The sequence below is a fragment of the Ovis canadensis genome, chromosome 8 (genome assembly GCF_042477335.2).
Source record: "Ovis canadensis isolate MfBH-ARS-UI-01 breed Bighorn chromosome 8, ARS-UI_OviCan_v2, whole genome shotgun sequence".
In the NCBI taxonomy this organism is placed as follows: domain Eukaryota; kingdom Metazoa; phylum Chordata; class Mammalia; order Artiodactyla; family Bovidae; genus Ovis; species Ovis canadensis.
Window position 1 is genome coordinate 64089827 of NC_091252.1, and position 23631 is coordinate 64113457.

At 38.5% G+C, this 23631-nt stretch overlaps 1 protein-coding gene across 3 annotated transcripts in view; it reads right to left on the reverse strand.

The window, feature by feature from the left end:
* The window catches only part of THEMIS (thymocyte selection associated), a 211223-nt gene that overhangs the window by 122017 nt on the left and 65575 nt on the right, over window positions 1-23631 (reverse strand). Inside the window, exon 3 of one of the 3 annotated variants that reach the window (XM_069598350.1) lies at window positions 22995-23453. The exons of 1 other annotated variant lie outside the window; for it this stretch is intronic. In XM_069598350.1, coding sequence (XP_069454451.1) covers window positions 22995-23453 — 459 coding nt within the window. The remainder of the gene's footprint in view (window positions 1-22994; window positions 23454-23631) is intronic. One more of the 3 variants, XM_069598351.1, reaches the window with a different exon arrangement.

The following is a 23631-nucleotide window of genomic DNA, read 5'->3' on the forward strand; positions in this document are numbered from 1 at the left end:
GGTTCATAGACTCACGTCATTTCTCAAGTTGAGGGCACAGCTTGACACTGGTAGAATAGATGTCATTAAGGAGTTTCTGGGGATTCTAAATTGAACGTAAAGACCATAATACAAACTAGATCACAATCTGCATTTGGGCACAATGAGTACGATGGGGAAAGAACTGTCTTAATACTTTCAGTTCAGTTCAGTTCAGTCGCTCAGTCGTGTCAGATTCTTTGCGACCCCATGAATTGCAGCACGCCAGGCCTCCCTGTCCATCACCAACTCCCAGAGTTCACTCAAACTCATGTCCATCGAGTTGGTGATGCCATCCAGCCATCTCATCCTCTGTCATCCCCTTCTCCTCCTGCCCCTCCCCTCCCAGCATCAGAGTCTCACTTTAGGATGATTGTATTGCCAGAGAAAGCCTATGGGCCAGGCTACCTAACTTCTGTTCAATTTCTATGTATCCAATTCCTGACCTATATTCAATGCTTCTGTACCAAATCCTCTGAAGATATGCTAGCTTATCTGATCCTACTTGTAATACCAGCAGCATTTGACAGAGTAGATTTGACTCTTTGCTATATCATTTTCTCACTTATTTCCTTCTTATAATTCTTCTCAACTTTTTTGCTGGTTCCTTCTCCTGTACACAACACCCACTACCCCTGCCCACACACATACTTTTTAATGTTTCTTGGTTTTGCTCCTTTCTTTCTCCACACTCACACCCACATGATCTTACACAGTCTCACATCTGTCTTTAAGTCTCATCTGTATGCTGATGATTCTCCAATGTGTATCTCTAGCCAAATAATTCTCCTGCACTCCAAATATCTACTTAAGATCTCCACTTAGATGTCTAAAAGATGTCTCAAAATTAACACAGTTAAACTGAAATTCTGATCTTCCCAACCCAAACCCAATCTATCTGTTGCTCATTCTTCTAAGAAAACTCCTCTAAAGCTTTAGGCTTTAGGTGAGGAAAAAAGTAACCATTTTGAAATACATCCAGATCATTCACTTCTTCTTAAAATAAAGGCCTGAGCTAAGAAAATCTATTTTGCTACAGCCCAGCCAACGTGGGTTTTACAGAGTCTAATGGATGTGGGAAGGGAATTACCAAACTCCAGTCCCTGATGACCATTCTATCTCACTAAAGAGATGTGAGGGAAAAAGCTGAGAAGCAAGATCATTAAAAGACTGAGACTTAATTACAGGATTATAGAATGCTTCAGCTCCCCAGCACTTCACCAACCATATCAAGGAGACTTATATATAATAGCAGAAGATTACAATGGAAAGAATGGCATTTATGACCCTATTTAAGTAGGGGTCTCTTGGGAAAGACAACAGGTGAAATAGTAAACTAGAACACTACATAAAATGTTAGTTTCTGACTCCTACAGGTACAGTAACCAACAAACACAGCCTAATTCCTATCTAAAAGCTCACACAAAGGACCTATTACCTCAATTTATTTTATCTTATACATCATGCTTAGCTTTCAACAAAAAATTCCAAGGTATGTTAAAAGCAAACAACAGTCTGCAGATACAAAGCAAGCATCAATACTAGACTCAGATATGGAAGAGATTTTGGAATTTTCAGATTGGCAAACTTGCCTGGAGAATCCCAGGGACGGGGGAGCCTGGTGGGCTGCCATCTATGGCGTTGCACAGAGTCGGACACGACTGAAACGACTTAGTAGTAGTAGTAGTAGTAGTAGTAATATACTAAGGGTTCTAATGGAAGAAAATACAAGAAAAGGCAGCTAATGTAAGCAAAGAGATGGAAACACTTGGAAATAAACACAAAGAGATGCTAGAAGTTAAAAACACAGGAAAAGAATTAAAGAATAACTTTGATGCGCTCATTAATAAACTATATATGGCTAAGGAAAGAATCAGTGAGTCTGAAGATTTGTCAATAGAAACTTCCCAAACTGAAAAGAAAAAGAATGAAAAAACAACTAAGAATTTCGAAGACCAGTAGGACAACTCCAAAGGTGTAATACACACATTAGAGGAATGCTAGAAGGAAAAAAGGAGAGAAAAGGCACAATCATGACGTTATAATGGTTGAGAATTTTCCAAAATTAATGAAGTTAGTAAACACAAAAAACTGACACCTAAACATTTAATATTCAAACTACAGAAAATCAAAGAAAAGAGAAAACTTACAGAAGCCAAAAGGAAAAACAAACAAACAAACCATTTTACCTTTGGATGAAAGAAACTAAGAACTACACTGGACTTCTCTTCAGAAACCATGAAAGCAGAAAAATAGTAAAGACAACATTAAAGTCTTGAAAGAGGAAAAAAATACCAACCTAGAATTTTGTATGTGGAAAAATTAACCTTCAAAAGTCAAGGGTGGAAGAAGATGCTATCTCAAAATATCTCTTTGGTTTAAGGATTATTTTGAGCTAAATGTACTTCAAAAGTAGCAGATTCAAGAACACGCTGCTCTCCCCTTTCTTCCTGAAAACAGGAGATAAAAACTGCATGCTAAAGATGTCCTCCATACCAGAAGAAAGAAAATATTTTAACAGGGAGTCAAAGCCAAGATAATTCGGGACAAACAGACTTTGTCAAAAGAATTTTTATCTTCCTTTAGCCTCTGCTTATAGTTTACTTTTCCACAAAAGTCTCAGTTGTTCAACCCAATTTAAAAGCTTCAGGTTTCACCATTTCTTTGGGTCTTCATTTTCTTATGAGGGCTCCCACGTCAAACTTATGAAAATTTGTATGTTTTTCTCCTGTTAATCTAAGATCAGTTTAATTCTCAGGTTCAGCCAAAAAACTCTAAGAGGGTAAAGGTGAAATTTTACCTTCCCTACAAAAGTGAAGGACAGATAAAGACTTTATCAGACAAACAAAAATGATAAACTATGTCAACAGTAGACTTGACTTGCAAGGAATATAAAAGAAGTTCTTCAGAGAAAAGAAAATTGCATGTCAGAAACTCAGATCTACATGAAGAAAGAAGAGCATTAGAGAAGAAATAAATGAAAGCAAAATAAAATGTTTTATTTTTCTTATTTTTAATTGATAGAACAGATAAGAGTTTGTTCAAAATAAAAACTGCAGCAACATATTGGATGATTACAGCACACTGATAATGAAATAAATGACAGCACTGTATAAAGGGACAAGAAAGAGTAAGTGGGCATACTCTGTTACACGTTACCTGCACTGGTCATGAAATGGTTAGTGTTAGTTGAAAGTAGACTTAGATTATACATGCACATTTCAAATTCTAAGGTAATGACTAAAAATATTTTTGAAGGAAAGCTGATATGCTGAGGAAGAAAGAAAACGGAATCATGTAAAAGGCTCAATTAAAACTACAGTAGGCAGAAAAAGAATGGAATAACACATCTAGTTTTTTTGGATGGGGCCAAAGATAGATATTAGAAAAGATGGGGCCACAACATCAGTCTTTGAGGATGGGGAGAAATTACAAGCCAAGATAGGATAGGAGAAGGAACATCCTAAGAAAACCACAATTATAGATAAGGAAGCAGACTAAAAGGATATGGTCAGTGATCAACATGTAATCAGTCTCAGGATTTTAGATGAGAGCAGGGAGTTTGGAGAAGAGACCTGTTGAAATTAAGACTATGTCTGAAGATGGATCTGTCCCTTGAATATTTAAGATTAATAATGACCAAATGAAATAGAATTCTGGCAGATTAATTTGACAGTACGTTTGGAAGAGAAGCTGAATCGATCATTTGTCTATCTCTACTAAGTGCCGTGAAGCCCACAGATAATCGCTATACTGACAACTCACTCCATCTAATTGCTGTTGCATCAACTTCAAATTTTATATATTTTACTATTTTGTTAGATAATACATTAAAACAAAATCCATGTTATTGTTTATAATATTCTCTTTACTCTTGCCTGTTTTAAGTTCTCCACTGTTGTTCAGTCACTTAGTCGTGTCCAACTCTTTGTGACCTCATGGACTGCAGCACAACAAGCTTCTCTGTCCTTTGCTATTTCCTGGAGTTTGTTCAAATTCATGTTCATTGTGTCAATGATGCCATGCAAGCACCTCACCATGAAGGGATGGGACCAGATGCCATGATCTTCGTTTTTTGAATGTTGAGTTTTAAGCCAGCTTTTTCACTCTCCTCTTTCACTTTCATCACTTCAGATCATCTTCACTTTCTGCCATTTCTGCCACATTCTGTGTATTTGAGGTTATTAATATTTCTCTTGGCAATCTTGATTCTAGATTGTGCTTCATCCAGCCCAGCATTTCACATGATGTACTCTGCATATAAGCAGGGTGACAATATACAGCCTTGATGTACTCCAGTTTAGAATAAGTCTATTGTTCCATGCCCGGTTCTAACCGTTGCTTCTTGACCTGCATACAGATTTCACAGGAGGCAGGTAAGGTGGACTGGTATTCCCATCTCTTGAAGAACTTTCCACAGTTTGTTGTGATCTACACAGTCAAATGAGATCTACACACTAAGCACAGGGGGCTGCGACAGGCACACTAAGCACAGCCGGGAGGAGCTGCCCCACGTCCGAGGCAGGGGCAGCGGCCAAGAGTGCCAGGCTGCGACAGCGAGGGAACAGCCGAGAGGAGCTACCCCGTGTCCGAGGTCAGGGGCAGAAGCCGGAAGGACCCCATGCCCGAAGGGCGGTGGCCAAGAGGAGTAACCCCACGTCCGAGATCAGGGGCAGCAGCCAAGAGGGCCAGGCTGCGACAGCGAGGTAACAGCCGAGAGGAGCTACCCCGCATCTGAGGTCAGGGGCAGTGGCCTGGAGGATCAACCCCATGTCCGAGGAGCAGTGGCTGCCCGGGCGCAGGAGGGCCTGGAGGAGCCATCCCACGTTGAAGCTCAGGAAGAGCAGTGGTGAGGAGATACCCCTCATCCAAGGTAAGGAGCTGTGCTTTGCTGGAGCAGCCTTGAACCCCACGCCCAAGGTAAGAGAAACCCAAGTAAGATGGTAGATGTTGCAAGAGGGCATCAGAGGGCAGACACACTGAAACCATACTCACAGGAAACTACTCAATCCAATCACACTAGGACCACAGCCTTGTCTAACTCAAATGAAACCAAGCCATGCCCTATGGGGCCACCCAAGACAGGCGGGTCATGGTGGAGAGGTCTGACAGAATGTGGTCCACTGGAGAAGGGAATGGCAAACCACTTTAGTATTCTTGCCTTGAGACCCAATGAACAGTAAGAAAAGGCAAAATGATAGGATACTGAAAGAGGAACTCCCCAGGTCAGTAGGTGCACAATATGCTACTGGAGATCAGTGGAGAAATAACCCCAGAAAGAATGAAGGGATGGAGCCAAAGCAAAGACAAACCCAGCTGTGGATGTGACTGGTGATAGAAGCACGGTCTGATACTGTAAAGAGCAATATTGCATACAAATCTGGAATGTCAGGTCCATGAATCAAGGCAAATTGGAAGTGGTCAAACAAGAGATGGCAAGAGTGAATGTCGACATTCTAGGAATCAGTGAACTAAATGGACTGGAATGGGTGAATTTAACTCAGATAACCATTATATCTACTACTGCGGGCAGGAATCCCTCAGAAGAAATGGATTAGCCATCATGGTCAACAAAAGAGTCTAAAATGCAGTTGCTGCACTGCTAAGTCGCTTCAGTCGTGTCCGACTCTGTGTGACCCCATTGACGGCAGGCCACCAGGCTCCCCCATCCCTGGGATTCTCCAGGCAAGAACACTGGAGTGGGTTGCCATTTCCTTCTCCAATGCATGAAAGTGAAAAGTGAAAGTGAAGTCTCTCAGTCGTGTCCGACTCTTCACAACCCCATGGACTGCAGCCTTCCAGGCTCCTCCATCCATGGGATTTTCCAGGCAAGAGTACTGGAGTGGGGTGCCATTGCCACTTGGATGCAATCTCAAAAATGACAGAATGATCTCTGTTTGTCTCCAAGCAAACCATTCAATATCACGGTAATCCAAGTCTGTGCCCCAACCAGTAATGCTGAAGAAGCTGAAGTTGAACGGTTCTATGAAGACCTACAAGACCTTTTAGAACTAACACCAAAAAAGATGTACTTTTCATTATAGGGGACTGGAATGAAAAAGCAGGACATCAAGAAACACCTGGAGTAACAGGCAAATTTGGCCTTGGAATGTGGAATGAAGCAGGGCAAAGACTAATAGAGTTTTGCCAAGAAAATGTACTGGTCATAGCAAACACCCTCTTCCAACAACACAAGAGAAGACTCTACACATGGACATCACCAGATGGTCAACACCAAAATCAGACTGATTATATTCTTTGCAGCCAAAGACGGAGAAGCTTTATACAGTCAGCAAAAATAGGACCAGGAGCTGACTGTGGCTCAGATCATGAACTCCTTATTACCAAATTCAGACTCAAATTGAAGAAAGTAGGGAAAACCACTAGATCATTCAGGTATGACCTAAATCAAATCCCTTATGATAATACAGTGGAAGTGAAAAATAGATTTAAAGGCCTAGATCTGATAGATATATTGCCTGATGAACTATAGAATGAGGTTCGTGACATTGTACAGGAGACAGGGATCAAGACCATCCCCATGGAAAAGAAATGCAAAAAAGCAAAATGTCCATCTGGGGAGGCCTTACAAATAGCTGTGAAAAGAAGAGAAGCGAAAAGCAAAGGAGAAAAGGATAGATATAAGCATCTGAATGCAGAGTTCCAAAGAATAGCAAGAAGAGATAAGAAAGCCTTCTTCAGTAATCAATGCAAAGAAATAGAGGAAAACAACAGAATGGGAAAGACTAGAGATCTCTTCAAGAAAATTAGAGATACCAAGGGAACATTTCATGCAAAGATGGGCTCGATAAAGGACAGAAATGGTATGGCCCTAACAGAAGCAGAAGATATTAAGAAGAGGTGGCAAGAATACACGGAAGAACTCCACAAAAGAGATCTTCACGACCCGGTTAATCACAATGGTGTGATCACTCATCTATAGCCAGACATCCTGGAATGTGAAGTCAAGTGGGCCTTAGAAAGCATCACTACGAACAAAGCTAGTGGAGGTGATGGAATTCCAGTTGAGCTATTTAAAATCCTGAAAGATGATGCTGTGAAAGTGGTGCCCTCAATATGCCAGCAAATTTGGAAAACTCAGCAGTGGCCACAGGACTGGAAAAGGTCAGTTTTCATTCCAATCCCAAAGGAAGGCAATGCCAAAGAATGCTCAAGCTACCACACAATTGCACTCATCTCACATGCTAATAAAGTAATGATCAAAATTCTCCAAGCCAGACTTCAGCAATACTTGAACTGTGAACTTCCGGATGGTCAAGTTCGTTTTAGAAAAGGCAGAGGAACCAGAGATCAAATTGCCAACACTTGCTGGATCATGGAAAAAGCAAGAGAGTTCCAGAAAAACACCTATTTCTGCTTTATTGACTATGCCAAAGCCTTTGACTGTGTGGATCACAATAAACTGTGGAAGATTCTGAAAGAGATGGGAATACCAGACCACCTGACCTGCCTCTTGAGAAATCTGTATGCAGGTCAGGAGGCAATAGTTAGAACTGGACATGGAACAACAGACTGATTTCAAATAGGAAAAGGAGTACGTCAAAGCTGTATATTGTCACCCTGCTTATTTAACTTCTATGCAGAGTATATCATGAGAAATGCTGGGCTGGAAGAAACACAAGCTGGAATCAAGATTGCTGGGAGAAATATCAATAACCTCAGATATGCAGATGACACCACCCTTATGGCAGAAAGTGAAGAGGAACTAAAAAAGCCTCTTGATGAAAGTGAAAGAGGAGAGTGAAAAAGTTGGCTTAAAGCTCAACATTCAGAAAACGAAGATCATGGCATCAGGTCCCATCCCTTCATGGGAAATAGATGGGGAAACAGTGGAAACAGTGTCAGACTTTATTTGGGGGGGGCTCCAAAATCACTGCAGGTGGTGACTGCAGCCATGAAATTGAAAGACACTTACTCCTTGGAAGAAAAGTTATGACCAACCTAGATAGCTTATTCAAAAGCAGAGACATTACTTTGCCGACTAAGGTCTGTCTAGTCAAGGCTATGGTTTTTCCTGAGGTCATGTATGGATGTGAGAGTTGGACTGTGAAGAAGGCTGAGCGCTGAAGAATTGATGCTTTTGAACTGTGGTGTTCGGGAAGACTCTTGAGAGTCCCTTGGACTGCAAGGAGATCCAACTAGTCCATTCTGAAGAAGATCAACCCTGGGATTTCTTTGGAAGGAATGATGCTAAAGCTGAAACTCCAGTACTTTGGCCACCTCATGTGAAGTGTTGACTCATTGGAAAAGACTCTGATGCTGGGAGGGATTGGGGGCAGGAGGAGAAGGGGATGACAGAGGATGAGATGGCTGGATGGCATCACTGACTCGATGGACATGAATCTAAGCAAACTCCATAAGTTGGTGATGGACAGGGAGACCTGATGTACTGCGATTCATGGGGTCACAAAGAGTCGGACACGACTGAGGGACTGAACTGAACTGACACAGTCAAAGGCTTTGGCATAGTCAATTAAGCAGAAGTAGATGTTCTTCTGGAATTCCCTTGGTTTTTCTATGATCCAACAGATGTTGGCAATTTGATCTTGGTTCTTCTGCCTTTTCTAAATCCAGCTTATACATCTGGAAATTCCCAGTTCATGTATTGCTGAAACCTAACTAGAAGGATTTGAGCATTGTCTTGGTAGCATGTGAAATGAGTGCAATTGTATGGTAGCTTGAGCATACTTTGGCATTGTCCTTCTTTGGGATTGGAATAAAAACTGACCTTTTTCAATCCTGTGCCTCTTGCTGAGTTTTCCAAATTTGCTGACATATTGAGTGCAACACTTTAACAGCATCATCTTTTAGGATTTTAAAAGTTCTCCATAGCCAAAATTAAAATAAAAACATATATTTTTAAGTTTCCTAGAATTTGGATATGGCATACTTAAATTTTCAAACTGAAATATTTTCATGACAAATTTTATCATATAAGTATGTGTCCAAGAGAAAGATATATCAACATTTCTGCTGTTTTTCTTACAAATAGATGGTTATATACTGTTGCAAAATATTTTTTAAAAAATAAGAGGGGAGATATCACATTAGAATCTTTATTAGCTTTAGACTACCACTGCTTACATTTGGTATATATGATTCCAGTGTGTGTGTGTGTGTGTGTGTGTGTGTGTGTATGTATTACATATCTTTAAACAAGCATTTTTAACTTATAACTGGAAAAATGTAATACTCTCTGTCACCACCAAAAATGAAAGTGGTTTCAGTGAGGGAGCTAAACTAGAAAATTTCCCAAAAAATTATCTTCACAAAAAACTGATAAAGAGATAAGAAGGCACCAATTCAGAGCATGAGAGGCATTGCTGAAAGTGTTTCTTACATATTTTCCAGTTTCAAATTAATCTGAAGTAAAAACAATATATATTCACACAACCTTAATTAACACTTTCCAAATTTTCTTCCTGTGTAAACATGAATTATTGGGTATATTTCTGGTTTTCCAAAGGGAGCTATTAAGAAAAAATTTTCCATTCCATTTTCTCTAAAAAAGGTAGCATTGGTTTCCTCCCTCTGCTTCTGAGTCATTTCATTAAATTCTGTCTTTCTGCCTATTCTTTTCAGGGAAAGTCCCTTTTACAGTTAGGGCTAATGTTAATCATAATGTGATGCGTTTCTGCATTTCCCATTGCAACAACTCTTTTACCTAAGTATGAATTTGGGGGACCCCACTAAAAATTATCTTTAAAGAGAAAATAAAGGTATATATTTAAGCTTGATTAATATTAGGCAATATGTGAGTCCTTGGACAGCTAACATTCTGGAATACTCTTGGTCTCAACTCAGCATTCAAGGGCCCATCCTTTGCAATTAGACCTGAATTAGCAGTACATGGTTAGAAATCTTCTGAGACAATCTTATTCAAGTCTGGAAGGCAAGATGGTTGCTTTGACACATTTTTATCTCAACAGATTTTGTAAATTTTAGCCTGCAGCTTTTCTCGATTTTTAGTTTCTCCTATATTATGATGATTAAATAGTCCACGTATTTTTGGGAAATTTTCACTTTCTAAGTTTGATTTTTTTGTTGTTGTTATTTACTTTAAGACTACACTTATGTTTCTCTAAAGTCCTTTCATAAATTTTGTCTCCAACTCTCATTTATTCAGTGAATTAGTTACATTTCTGCATCACAGCTTACTCTTTATTATGCAATGATTATTAGATGTGCTAATAATTTCCGAGCTTGCCTCATTATAGACATTCAAACTAAAATTTGATATTTATCACTTATCTATTGATCTCAGTTTCCTTTATATTCTGTGACTTAACTTTTTCCCATTTATTCAGTTTCATTTCAACTTTAGAGAAGCTATAAAATGAATTTCCATTTTGTTGGGTGTCCTCCTCTGGTTCTACTGTTTATATTTACAAACAGATATAGTTCATTTTGGATCACTCTCCAATATTTGTAGCAGGAAAAATATCATCATGACTGCCCTTGAGAAATCTTGCATTTGATACGGCTTTATCTTGTAACACTACTCTGTCTTTTACATTTTCATTTAGCTCATAAAAGCTAAGAAAAGTGAAGAGCCATTTTCTTATATTTAATGATACAATTAACATATTTTTCATTTGATATGTCAACTTGCCTGGCCTGTTGTAGCCAGTTATTTAATCAAACACTGATCTAGCTGTTATCATGAAGGTATTTTGTAGATGTGGTTGTCATCCAAATCACTTGACTTTAAGTAAAGGATGTTGCTCTCAATATGTGGATGAGCCTCATCCAATCAGCTGAAGGTCTAAAAAGCAAAAACAAAGGTTTCCCAGAGAAAAAACTCTGCCTCAAGAATGCAGTATAAACTTCTGCCTATGTTTCCAGCTTGCCAGCCTGTCTGATTGACATAAAACTTATTAGCCACTGCCCTTCACCCTGTAATTACATTAGCCAAGACCTTAAAATTAATTAAATATTTAAATAACATATAACTATGCATATACATATAATTACATATAATATATAATATTGATTTATATAAAATTGTATACTGTTTCTCTGGAGAAACCTAACTGATAAAATATTACTTATTGGTAGTTTAAGAATAAATAAACATGTATATATGTATATATACACACACACACACACAAAAGCAGTAAAAACTGTACTTTCCTCTGCTTGCTGTCTGATGTTTATATTAGTAGTAAGATCTCTGCCTAAAGGAGGAAAAAACATCACTAATAAAAACTGAGCTTGTTATCTGACTATGTGTGCATACTAAATCGCTTCAGTCATATCCAACTCTTTGCCACCCTGTGGACTGTAGCCCACCAGACTACTCTATCCATCGGATTTCCCAGGCAAGAATACTTGAGTGGGTTGCCATTTCCTCTTCCAGGGGATCTTCCTCACCCAGGGATTGAACCCATGCTTCTTGAAGCTCCTGAATTGCAGGCAGATTCTTTACTGCTGAGCCACCTGGGAAGCCTGTTATATAACTATAAAAGGAGAATGAATATTCACTTTATGGCACTAAAGATAGTATCATTTATAGTTATATAACTGATATATAACTGACACTAACTTTGGTGCCATGAAGTGAATATTCATTCTCCTTAGCTATTAAGTTCATAAATATGTCATTGCAACAAATCAAATCTAGATATGGCAGGTGAGAAAATCCTCTTCTACCTAAACAGGATCTTTGTACTCTACAATATACATAGACAGAAAAAATTGTTTTAGTTGCTTCATTCATTCATTCATTCAAGTATTTAATTTATTGAATAATAAACCTTTACTTTATTGGGGCTTTCCTGGTAGCTCAATGGTAAAGAATCTGCCTGCCAATGCAGGAGATGCAGGAAATGTGGGTTCGATCCCTGGGTTGGGAAGATCCACTGAAGGAGGAAATGGCAACCCACTACAGTATTCTTGCCTGGGAAATCTCATGGACAGAGGAGCCTGGTGAGCTGCAGTCATGGGGTCGAAAAAGTTGGACACAACATAGCAATGAAATAACTATCTCCAGCATCAAGAAGATAAATACATAAGAAATTGACTAAGAAAGTTTCAAAAATTACTAAAAATTAAAAGACATTTACTCCTTGGAAGAAAAATTATAACCAACCTAGACAGCATATCAAAAAGCAGAGACAGCTTTGTTCACAAAGATCCATCTAGTCAAGGCTATCATTTTTCCAGTGGTCATGTATGGATGTGAGAGTTGGACGGTGAAGAAGGCTGAGCGCTGCAGAATTGATGCTTTTGAACTGTGGTGTTGGAGAAAACTTTTGAGAGTCCCTTGGACTACAAGGAGATCCAACCAGTCCATCCTAAAGGAGATCAGTCTTGGGTGTTCATTGGAGGGATTGATGTTGAAGCTGAAACTCCAATTCTTTGGCCACCTGATACGAAGAGCTGACTCATTTGAAAAGACCCTGAGGCTGGGAAAGATTGAGGGCAGGAGGAGAAGGGGACGACAGAGGATGAGATGGTTGGATGGCATCACCAACACAATGGACATGGGTTTGGGTGGACTCCAGGAGTTGGTGATGGACAGGCAGGCCTGGCATGCTGTGGTTCATGGGGTCACAAAGAGTTGGACAAGACTGAGCAACTGAACTTAACTGAACTGACTGTTGTGTTTAAAATATTGTTTATAAATCACACTTAGCATTTAGCAATATTAGCAACCAGTCTTTTCAGGGTAATATTAGATCCAGGGAAAATTCTGGGCTAGGACCAATTTAAGTAAGTAGTGATGCTTATGGTAAAATATATTGCTTTCCAACTCTTTCTTCTCTCCAATGTATCACAGGGTAAAAAGGAGGAAAAGAAAGAAAAAAGACAAGTTTCAATGAATGTAAAAGATGTCTGCAATCCTTGAACTAGACAAAGATTGAACTCAGATGGAACAATGGTCAATGATTTCGTAGAACAGAAAAAGGAAAGCCTATGTACCTAAGGTTTTTCCAGTAGTCATGAATGGATGTGAGAACTGGACTATAAAGAAAGCTGAGCGCTGAAGAATTGATGCTTTTGACCTGTGGGTGTTGGAGAAGACTCTTGAGAGTCCCTTGGACTGCAAGGAGATCCAAACAGCCCATCCTAAAGGAGATCAGTCCTGGGTGTTCATTGGAAGGACTGATCTTGAAGCTGATGTGAAGAGCTGACTCATTTGTAAAGATACTGATGGTGGGAAAGATTGAGGGCAGGAGGAGAAGGGGACGACAGAGGATGAGATGGTTGGATGGCATCACCGACTCAATAGACATGGGTTTGGGTGAACACTGGGAGTTGGTGATGGACAGGGAGGCCTGGTGTGCTACGTTTCATGGAGTCGCAAAGAGTCGGACACGACCGAGCGACTGAACTGAACTGAACTGAACTGAACTCCTTGGAAGGAAAGTTATGACCAAGCTGGACAGCATATTAAAAAGCAGAGAAATTACCTTGTCAACAAAGGTCTGTCTAGTCAAGGCTATGGTTTTTCCAGTAATCATGTATGGATGTGAGAGTTGGACTATAAAGAAAGCTGAGCGCGGAAGAGTTGATACTTGAACATGAGTTGGACATGAGTTTGAGTTTACTCCGGGAGTTGGTGATGGACAGGGAGGCCTGGTGTGCTGCAGTCCATGGGGTCGCAAAGAGTCGGACACTGAGTGACTGAACTGAACTGACGTACCTAAAGAGTAGACTCCAATGAAAAGTCAACCTTTTTGGCCCCACATGACACTCCAAAGGCTTTTGAATTGATGGCATGCTGCTGATGCTACTAAGTCACTTCAGTTGTGTCTGACTGTGTCCGACCCCATAGACAACAGCCCACCAGGCTCCCCTGTCCCTGGGATTCTCCAGGCAAGAACACTGGAGTGGGTTGCTATTTCCTTCTCCAATGCATGAAAGTGAAAAGTGAAAGTGAAATCGCTCAGTCGTGTCCAACTCTTCGCAACCCCGTGGACTGCAGCCGACCAGGCTCCTCCGCCCATGGGATTTTCCAGGCAAGAGTACTGGAGTGGTGTGCCATTGCCTTCTCTGGAATTGATGGTTAAGGCCCCTCTGAAGGTGGAGAAGGTAGAGAACAAAAGAAGGGGATTATGTGAAGGTTTGAAGCGTGATTAAATCCAGATCTTCAATTCTAATTTGGGGAAGATAGCTGACAACCCCTCCAACCTCTCTCACTGCAGTAAACAATACAGGGTCCCAGAATCTGGAAAGTGAGTATAGGTAAGCAGAGAAGTGTGGGACTGAAAGCAAAAAAGAGAAGTCTAAATCTATGAGAGAACTAGTTAGCGACTTCCCCACTCAGTTACAATAATTTCATAACCCCCACACTGTATCAAGAACGTTCTTTTCAGATGAAACTGAACAAGTTGTCCTGGAGGAAAGACTCACAAGGATCTGAATTTAGGGAATTCTCCAATGAAAAAGCCAAAAAAAAAAAAAAATTAAACTTTAAATTCAAAGCAAAGAGCTTGTATATAAACAGTACCTCACTTGTAAATTAAATTAAAATTTTATCTCACGTGCAAATAGGAACAAATGGCAAATAATTACTAAGCATTTGAGAAAAAACATTTAACAAGAATGACAGACTAAAACTAAAAAAAGGCTGAAAGAGGCAGATAAAATGCAAGGAAATGCAGAAAACTTTAAGAAATAGTATATTCTCAGTGAGATAAGTATTGCCTCCTTAAAACAAGAATATGGTAACAGTTTAAAAATGATGTAAGAAATAACTCTTAGAAATTAAAAATATGACAGCTGAGATTAAAAATTCATTAAAACAGTTGGAAATGTGGTTAAGAAATTTTCCCTGAAGGTAAACGAAAGACAAAAAACACAAAGAAAATAGTTCTACATCAGTATGGGAGTTTCAACATGAGATTAGAAGTTACAGAATGAAAAAAGAGAACAAATAGTTGAAAGGCAATTCTCAGAGAATTTATCCCAGAAATGAAGCACTTGAATTTCCAACTTGAAAACTTCCTTCACGATGAAAGAACAGACCTACCACAAAGTCCATTACTGTGCAGTTTCTGAATACTATGGATAATCTCTCAAAGGCAAAACTGGAAGGTAGGTAATGATGGAGCAAAGCTTTCAAAATTCGGAGAAGTAGTTTTCAACTGGGAATTCTAGAAATAATCAAACTATCCATCTTATCTGAGTGTAAAATAAAGATATTTTCAAACAAGCAAGTCTTGTAGTCAACTAATTAATATCCTCTGCACCTTTCTTAGGAAACAAGTAGAGTATGAGTTCCACAAAACTAAAGAAAACCAGAAAAGAATGTTATTTGAGTTCAGAAATTGCTAGTAAACACAGAAGCAATTTGAAGATAACCACCAGGATGGTGTTAAATCAAAGTTCCAGTAAAACACTGTTATGGACTAAATGTTTGTGTCCCCCAGTATTCATATGTTGAAACTGACTCCCAATGTAGGGATACAGAAGGTGGCACCTTTGGGAGGTGATTAGAATTAAAGTCATAAGGATAGATAAAATCATGGAGCCCTCATAAATGAGATTAGAGCTCTTATGAAAGTCACCAGAGGGTTTTCCTAGGTGGTGCAGTGATAAAGAACCCACCCTCAATGCAGGAGATGCAGGAGACGTGGGTTTGATCCCTGTGTCGGGAAGATGCCCTGGAGGAGGAAATGGTAACCCACTCCAGTATCCTTACCTAGAAAATACCATGGACAGAGGAGCCTGGCTGGCTACAGTCCATGGGGTCGCAAAGAGACACGACCAAGCAACCAAAGCTGCAAAAGTCACTAGAGGGAGACTTCCACAGGGATCCACTAGTTAAGACTCTGTGCTTCCACTGTAAGGGGCATGGATTCGATCCCTGGTGAGGGAAGTTGCACATGCCACGTGGTGCAGCCAAAAAGAAAATAAAAGAAATGTCACCAGAGAGTTTACTTTCCCTCTCTGCTCTGAACTGTGTGAGGATACTGTAAGTATGCAGTCTGCAAGAGTTTCCTCATCAGAATTCGACTGGCAACCTAATCTCAGACTTTCAGCCTCCAGAACTGTAAGAAACAAAGGCCTGTTGCTTATAAGCCCCCCAGTTTACAGTATTTTTTAATTATAGCATCCCAACCTAAGCCAAGCATTAGTTCTAGAGATCCACAGATACAGATTGGAGAGTGAGGTTGGAGAGTTCCAGGAGGAATATTTCAGGATTAAAAATAAAAGAAGATGTAGATCTCCTAACAGTTTGGGCTCTGGAAAATTTTTGAGAATAGTTTTTTTTTTTAAACAAAGATGTTGGAACATACTTCAAGTCTTAGGAGAGGACTGAGGAAAACTAAGCAATGAAATAATGTCATTATCTACCACCTGATTCAGCAATGAATTGTCACAGAAATGAAACTACTTAACCATAACTTATCATAAACTGAGAGAAAGGAGAAAGACAGAGAAAGTAGGAATATAAGACCATTAAATTTTCACATCACAAGTGAAAGTCAGTAGTTTATGGCTAAAATTGATCACTTGAAAAATAGCAATATCATATATTATTTGGAAATGTGAATGGCAGTACAAGAAAGCAGGAGCAAAATATTTAAAGGAGTTACTTCATAGTAGCAGAATGTAGGATAAATTTGGGAATGATCAAGAACATGGGTTTGCTGATAACTTGTCTTTTTACCACTATTTGATATGTCTGACTTTGATAAAGATGAAATTTTTTTTTAAATAAATGAGAGAAAGAGTAAGTCTCAGAATACTAAAAGGTTGAGGCATTTTTTTCATCTGTCACCTATTATACAATATTCAGATACTGACTTTCTGATAACACCATTTTGCTTGTATGATTTCAGCCCTGTGTTCATAAATGAACTGATATATCATATATTTGAGTGGAAACCTTTCCCCAGATTTTGAAAGGCACCAAGGTTTCTCCTAAAGCAAAATGCAACTTTCCAACTTGTAAAATTTCCATTAGTAAAGAAACAACTATCAATTGATACATCAAAACATAACTTCATTAAAAAGTTTTAACTATCAAGATTTCTAGTCTTTTGAAGCAATTTTAAATGGCTGCTTCCATTTTTCATTTGGAAATATTATTCATTCCATCTGTTATACTAGTATGAATTCTATCTTCCTGTTAAAGGCACAAACTGATTTTGCTACGACTTACATGAAACCTGTGGTTTAGGTGGTTATTTATACCTCTTTCCCAAAGAGATTTAGTTTTTTTAAAAAAAAATCATTAAATGTATGGTAAGAGTTAGAGAGGTTTGGCCTATAATGGAATACAACCAAGAATTTCCGGAAACAAATATTTCATTTAAACACTTTCGGCTACTTTTCTTTGTTAGTGAAGTCTAAGTCTTCCCATTAATAACGTTAAAAACTAGCACTTGGAGTAGAATATCTTACGTTTCTTCTTTTCTCTATTTACTTGCTATGTTCTCTTTTCAACAAATCGATAATTTCATAGCTTCCTATAGTTCTCAATATTTTTCATCTTGCTTTTTGCCCTAAGGTTTCTCTAAGATTCCCTGTCGCTGACTCAGATCTATTCTTTTTCTTGTCACTTCAGAAAAGAAGGATTCAAGAGGAGTTTGAACTATGCCAGACACTCAAAGCCATTGAAAAATAACTTAGCAGACCACATGCCCGTGACTTCAAGGCAAGCTTAACTCTTAAATATAAAAAAAAAAAAAAGTAAAGCAAGACAACAATTGATTAAATAACAGTCTAAATAATTATGTATAAAAAGAAACACAATTACAGAGATAGAAAACAAACTTACAGTTACTAAGGGGTAAGAAGGAGGAGGGATAAATTGGAAGATCAAGATTGACATACACACTTAATTAGATATAAAATAGATAACTAATAAGGACCTACTGTATAGTACAAGGACCTCTACTCAATGCTCTGTAATAGAAAATGGTCTAAAAAAGAGTGGATATATGTATAACTGATTCACTTTGCTGTATACCTAAATCTGACATAACATTATAAATCAATTGTACTCCAATAAAATTTTAAAAAGTAAATTGAAAATAAAATTTAAAGTCTACATTTTATCTTTAGAAGAAAAATGCCCATAATAACACTTTTTGTGCTGAACACCCAGCATCCATTTTCAGGAAATACTCTGCAGTCAGTATACAGGTGAAACAGCCTCATACAGAATCCTGAAATTTCTATACAACAAGAGCTAATGCTTAAACTAATCCCTAAAAATTAAAGATCCAAAATAATTAAAATCAAAATCCAATTTTAATATTATTAAAGAATAGAAATTGGATTAAAACCTTTTGGGAAGGATTTTATTTCATCCAAAGGCAATTTCTTCTGGGACCTTAGTTATTAGCATGAAATCATATTTAAGTCTGTCTAAACAATTCAGTTAATATCCCTTGCTCTTTGTCAATGTTAATATTTACTAAACAGCACCACTATTCAGCCAGCAAATCAAGCCAGAAGCTTGGCAATGAGATTAACTTCTTTCCGCTTCCAATAGACCTTGAGCTCTGGTTGAATGTTCTTCTGAAATACCCATTAAGAACAGCTGTTAACTTTTCAGTACTCTGCCGTAGAACAAGCGGCCTCACTACACTTCTATCTTGTTTATCCAGCTAGAAAATCTCTCTTAATTTGTCCTTTGGGCAAACTTAATCCCTATTTAATCCCTTACTTAACCCATATATTTGAAGACCCACCACACCTGATTCTATTCCTCCATTGCATGTTTTGATGACTGTCTCAACCTGCCGTCTCTTCTCTTTTCTCATGCCAGCTGCACTAGAACCACAATCTCTTGCTTATCTCCTTTCCTGTAAGCTGCATCTGCTTCCTCCAACGTTGTCCTCTCTTTCTCTACCTGCCCATCTCCTAGTCAGCCTTCAGATCTCAGTTTACATGTCATTTCCTCAGTGAAGGCTTTTGTGATGCCTAACATAAATTCATTAAATATTGTAGCTATCTTGTTCATATATTTAGGTTCTGGGCTCACCTTCATTTGCATCTGCATTATAGGAGCTGCCAATGGTTTTAGAAAAACAATGATTTTATTTTTTAATATAAATTTATTTATTTTAATTGGAGGTTAATTACTTAGGAGGGTAGGATGATTTGGGAGAACAACCGATTTTAAAATGAGAAAATGCTACCCATTGTTTATGAAAATTGAGGAAAATCCAATTATCAATTTTTATGTACATTTTGTGAAAGCTTCTAGAACACTAATGTAAGGTCTAAAGTTTACTGTGATCTCAATTTTTTGTCATATTGACCAGTTATTGACAAGAGTTAGAATCCCAGGACTTCTGACTGAAAATACAGAACTCTTTGCTCCATACTTGCCCTGCTTATGTGCCATAATCTTAAAAAGTCAAGGTGTTAATTTCTTTATGATTACAGGCTCTATCCAGCTATTCCTATTTTAAAATACAAAAATCTGATGAAGATTATGCCATTTGCAGCAACATGAATGGACCTAGAGATTGTCACATTGAGTGAAGTAGGTCAGACAGAGAAGGAAAAGTGTTTATGACATCCCTTATATGCAGAATCTAAAAAGAAATTATACAAATGAACTTATTTACAAAACAGACTCACAGACTTAGTGAATGAGAAATTACAGTTGCCAGGGGGAAAGGATCAGGGGAAGGGATAGATAGGGAGTTTGGGCTAAATGTGTACACACTGCTATATTTAAAATGGATAACCAACAAGGACCTACTGTATAGCACAAGGAACTCTGCTCAATGTTATGTGGCAGCCTGGATGGGAGAGGAGTTTGGAGAATACACACACATACACACACACACACACACATATAGTTGAGTCCCTTTGCTGTCAATCTGAAACTACCACAAAATTGTTAATCAGCTATGCTCCAACATAATATAAAAAGTTAAAAAAATACAATTTTAAAAATCTTATGAAGATTACATACTAAAATACATTCACATGGGAAGAGGGAAAGAGGAGTGGCAGGATAAGGATATGGGATTAAGATATACAAACTACTATGTATAAAACAGATAAGCAACAAAGATATATTGTACAGCACAGGGAACTACAGCCTTAATTTTGTAATAACTCTAAAGATGGTACAATCTATAAAATACTGAATCACTATGCTATACACCTAAAGCTAACATTATCAAATATATTTCAATATTTGACCCACATTTTTGTGTGAATTAATTTGTCACATTATTTTCCCTTAAGTCAGAGGAACTCTCAGCTGATAGGAAGATTTATGACCAGCAATGGATGGCTAAAAAGAAGAAAAAAGGCTCTCACAAAATAAAAGTAAGGGACACATTAAGGTAACTTTGCATCCTTATCACTTTTGACCACACCTCCATACAAGAAAGACATGTAAAATCCTAAAAGATGATGCTGTTAAAGTGCTGCACTCAATATGCCAACAAATTTGGAAAACTCAGCAGTGGCCACAGAACTGGAAGAGGCCAGTTTTCATTTCAATCCCAAAGAAAGGCAATGCCAAAGAATGTTCAAACTACCATACAGTTGCACTCATTTCACATGCTAGCAAGGTAATGCTCAAAATCCTTCAAACTAGGCTTCAGCAGTGTGTGAACTGAGAACTTCCAGATGCATAAGCTGAATTTAGAAAAGGCAGAGGAACCAGAAATCAAATTGCCTACATCCATGGATCATATAAAAAGCAACAGAATTCCAAAAAATTATCTACTTCTGCTTCATTGACCATGGTAAAGTCTTCGTGTGGATCACAACTGGAAAATTCTTAAAGAGATGAGGATACCAGACCACCTTACCTGTCTCTTGTGAAACCTATATGCAGACAAGAAGCAACAGTTAGAACTGCTCATGGAACAATGGACTAGTTCAAAATTGGGAAAAGAGTACAAGGCTGTATATTGTCACCCTGCTTTTTAAAATTATATGCAGAGCACATAATGCAAAATCCCAAGCTGGATAAATCACAAGCTGGAATCAAGATTGCCAGGAGAAATATTAACAACCTCAGATATACATAGGATACCACTCTAAAGGCAGAAAATGAAGAGGAACTAGAGAACCTCTTGATGAGGGTAAAAGAGGAAAGTGAAAAAGCTGGCTTAAAACAACATTCAAAAACACTAAGATCATGGCATCCAATCCCATCACTTCATGGCACATGGATGGGGAAAAGTGTGAATAGTCACAGATTTTATTTTCTTGGGTTCCAAAATCACTGTGGACAGTGACAGCAGACATGCAATTAAAAGATGTTTGCTCCTTGGAAGGAAAACTATGACAAACCTAGACAGCATATTAAAAAGCAGAGACATCATTTTGCCAACAAAGGTTCATACAGTCAACACTATGCTTTTTCCAGTAGTCATGTATGAATGTGAGAGTTGGACTATAAAGAAAGCTGAGCACCAAAGAATAGGTGCTTTTGAACTGTGGTGTTGTAGAAGACTCTTGAGGGTCCCTTGGACAGCCAGAAGATCAAAGCAGTCAATACTAAAGGAAATCAACCCTGAATATTCATTAGAAGGACTGGTGCTGAAGCTCCAGTATTTTAGTTACTGATGTGAAGAGTCAATTCATTGGAAAACACCCTGATGCTGGGAAAGACTGAGGGTATGGGAAGGGGGCAAGAGAGAATGAGATGGTCAGAAGGCATCACTGACTCCATGGACATGAGTTTGGGCAAACTCTGAGAGATATTGAGGGACAGGGAAGCCTGGTGTGCTGCAGTTAATGAGGTCACCAAGAGTCAGACACAACTTAGCGACTGAACAACAACAATAACAATATAAGAAAGTTTATTTCTAACCAATTATGCTGTGTTCTAAAATGTAACTCTTTTTTTTTTTACAGTGTTTAACTGCCAGCGATAAAAAATAAATCAATATTTTAATCTGTCTGTACCTGACAATTAGAACATTTTACATTTGGATCAGTTCAGTTCAGTCGCTTGGTCGGGTCTGACTCTTCGCAACCCCATGAATCGCAGCACACCAGGCCTCCCTGTCCATCACCAACTCCCAGAGTTTACCCAAACTCATGTGCATCGAGTCAGTGATGCCATTCAGTGATCTCATCCTCTGTCGTCCCCCTCTCCCCCTGCCCCCAATCCCTCCCAGCATCAGAGTCTTTTCTAGTGAGTCAACTCTTCACATGAGGTGGCCAAAGTATTGGATTTTCAGTCTCAGCATCAGTTCTTTCAATGAACACCCAGGACTGATCTCCGTTAGGATGGACTGGTTGGATCTCCTTGCAGTCTAAGGGACTCTCAAGAGCCTTCTCCAACACCATAGTTCAAAAGCATCAATTCTTTGGTGCTCAGCTTTCTTCACAGTCCAACTCTCACATCCATACATGACTACTGGAAAAACCATAGCCTTGACTAGATGGACCTTTGTGAACAAAGTTGTCTCTGCTTTTTAATATGCTCTCTAGGTTGGTCATAATTTTCCTTCCAAGGAATAAGTATCTTTCAATTTCATGGCTGCGATCACCATCTGCAGTGATTTTGTAGCCCCCCCAAAATAAAATCTGACGCTGTTTACACTGCTTCTCCATCTATTTCCCATGAAGTGATGGGACCAGATGCCATAATCTTAGTTTTCTGAATGTTGAGCTTTAAGCCAACTTTTTCACTCTCCTCTTTCACTTTCATCAAGAGGCTCTTTAGTTCCCTTCACCTTCTGCCATAAGGGTGGTGTCATCTGCATATTTGAGGTTATTGATATTTCTCCTGGAAATCTTGATTCTAGCTTGTGCTTCTCCCAGCCTAGCGTTTCTCATGATGTATATTTGGATAGCATTACACAATTTAAAATATTCATTTAAATACATTATTGAATTTGATTCTTGAAACAAATACATGGCTTGCTTATTTATAGATGAGAATCTAACTCTCAGTGGGCTTAATGGATAAGTAGGGACAGAGTTTCATTCTTTAGACTAAAATCTTCCTCTTTTCCAAACCCTACAAACTTGCTCATAAAGCATCATTCTCAATAGATACTTACATTTCATTACACCTTGAATTTCATAAACAGGCTTGAGAATAACAGCTCCATAAAAGCCTCTAGGGAATGGATTTGTTGAGTCCCACTTAGCTGAAAAACCTGTAAGTATCACAGTTCGTGTTCTGTTCTTGGGGATCTTCCATTGGATAATTTCCTTTAGGGTATAAATATGTTCATCTTCACACTCATAGAACTCTCCTTCTTGTGACAAAGGCAAAGCAAATGAGTGATTTTGATGATTCCTTAGCACACTACAGTCTACCATTATTTCTCCATTGATCTCTTCCACTGAGTTGAGCATGATTCGCTCACCTTGCTTTATGATGAGATTCTCTAGTTTTATATCCTTCTGATGATAGAAGCAAGGATGATTCAGTCTACTTGGTCTAATATGGTTGGCTTTTGTAATCTCTTCCATAGTGAGGTATGGAGTTGTATCAGCCACAATCTTAAAAAGACCTGAGAACAGAATGCTGTGAATTAAAAAGAGTTCTTAACAATGAAAGTTCTCATAAGTAAATCACAGTGAGAGAGTTATAAAGCAAGTAAAACATAGCATTTAAAACTAATGTACCTTTTTTGAAAGATCAGAGATATTTGTTTTAACCCTGAATTCTTCTAGGGTATATCTTAATGT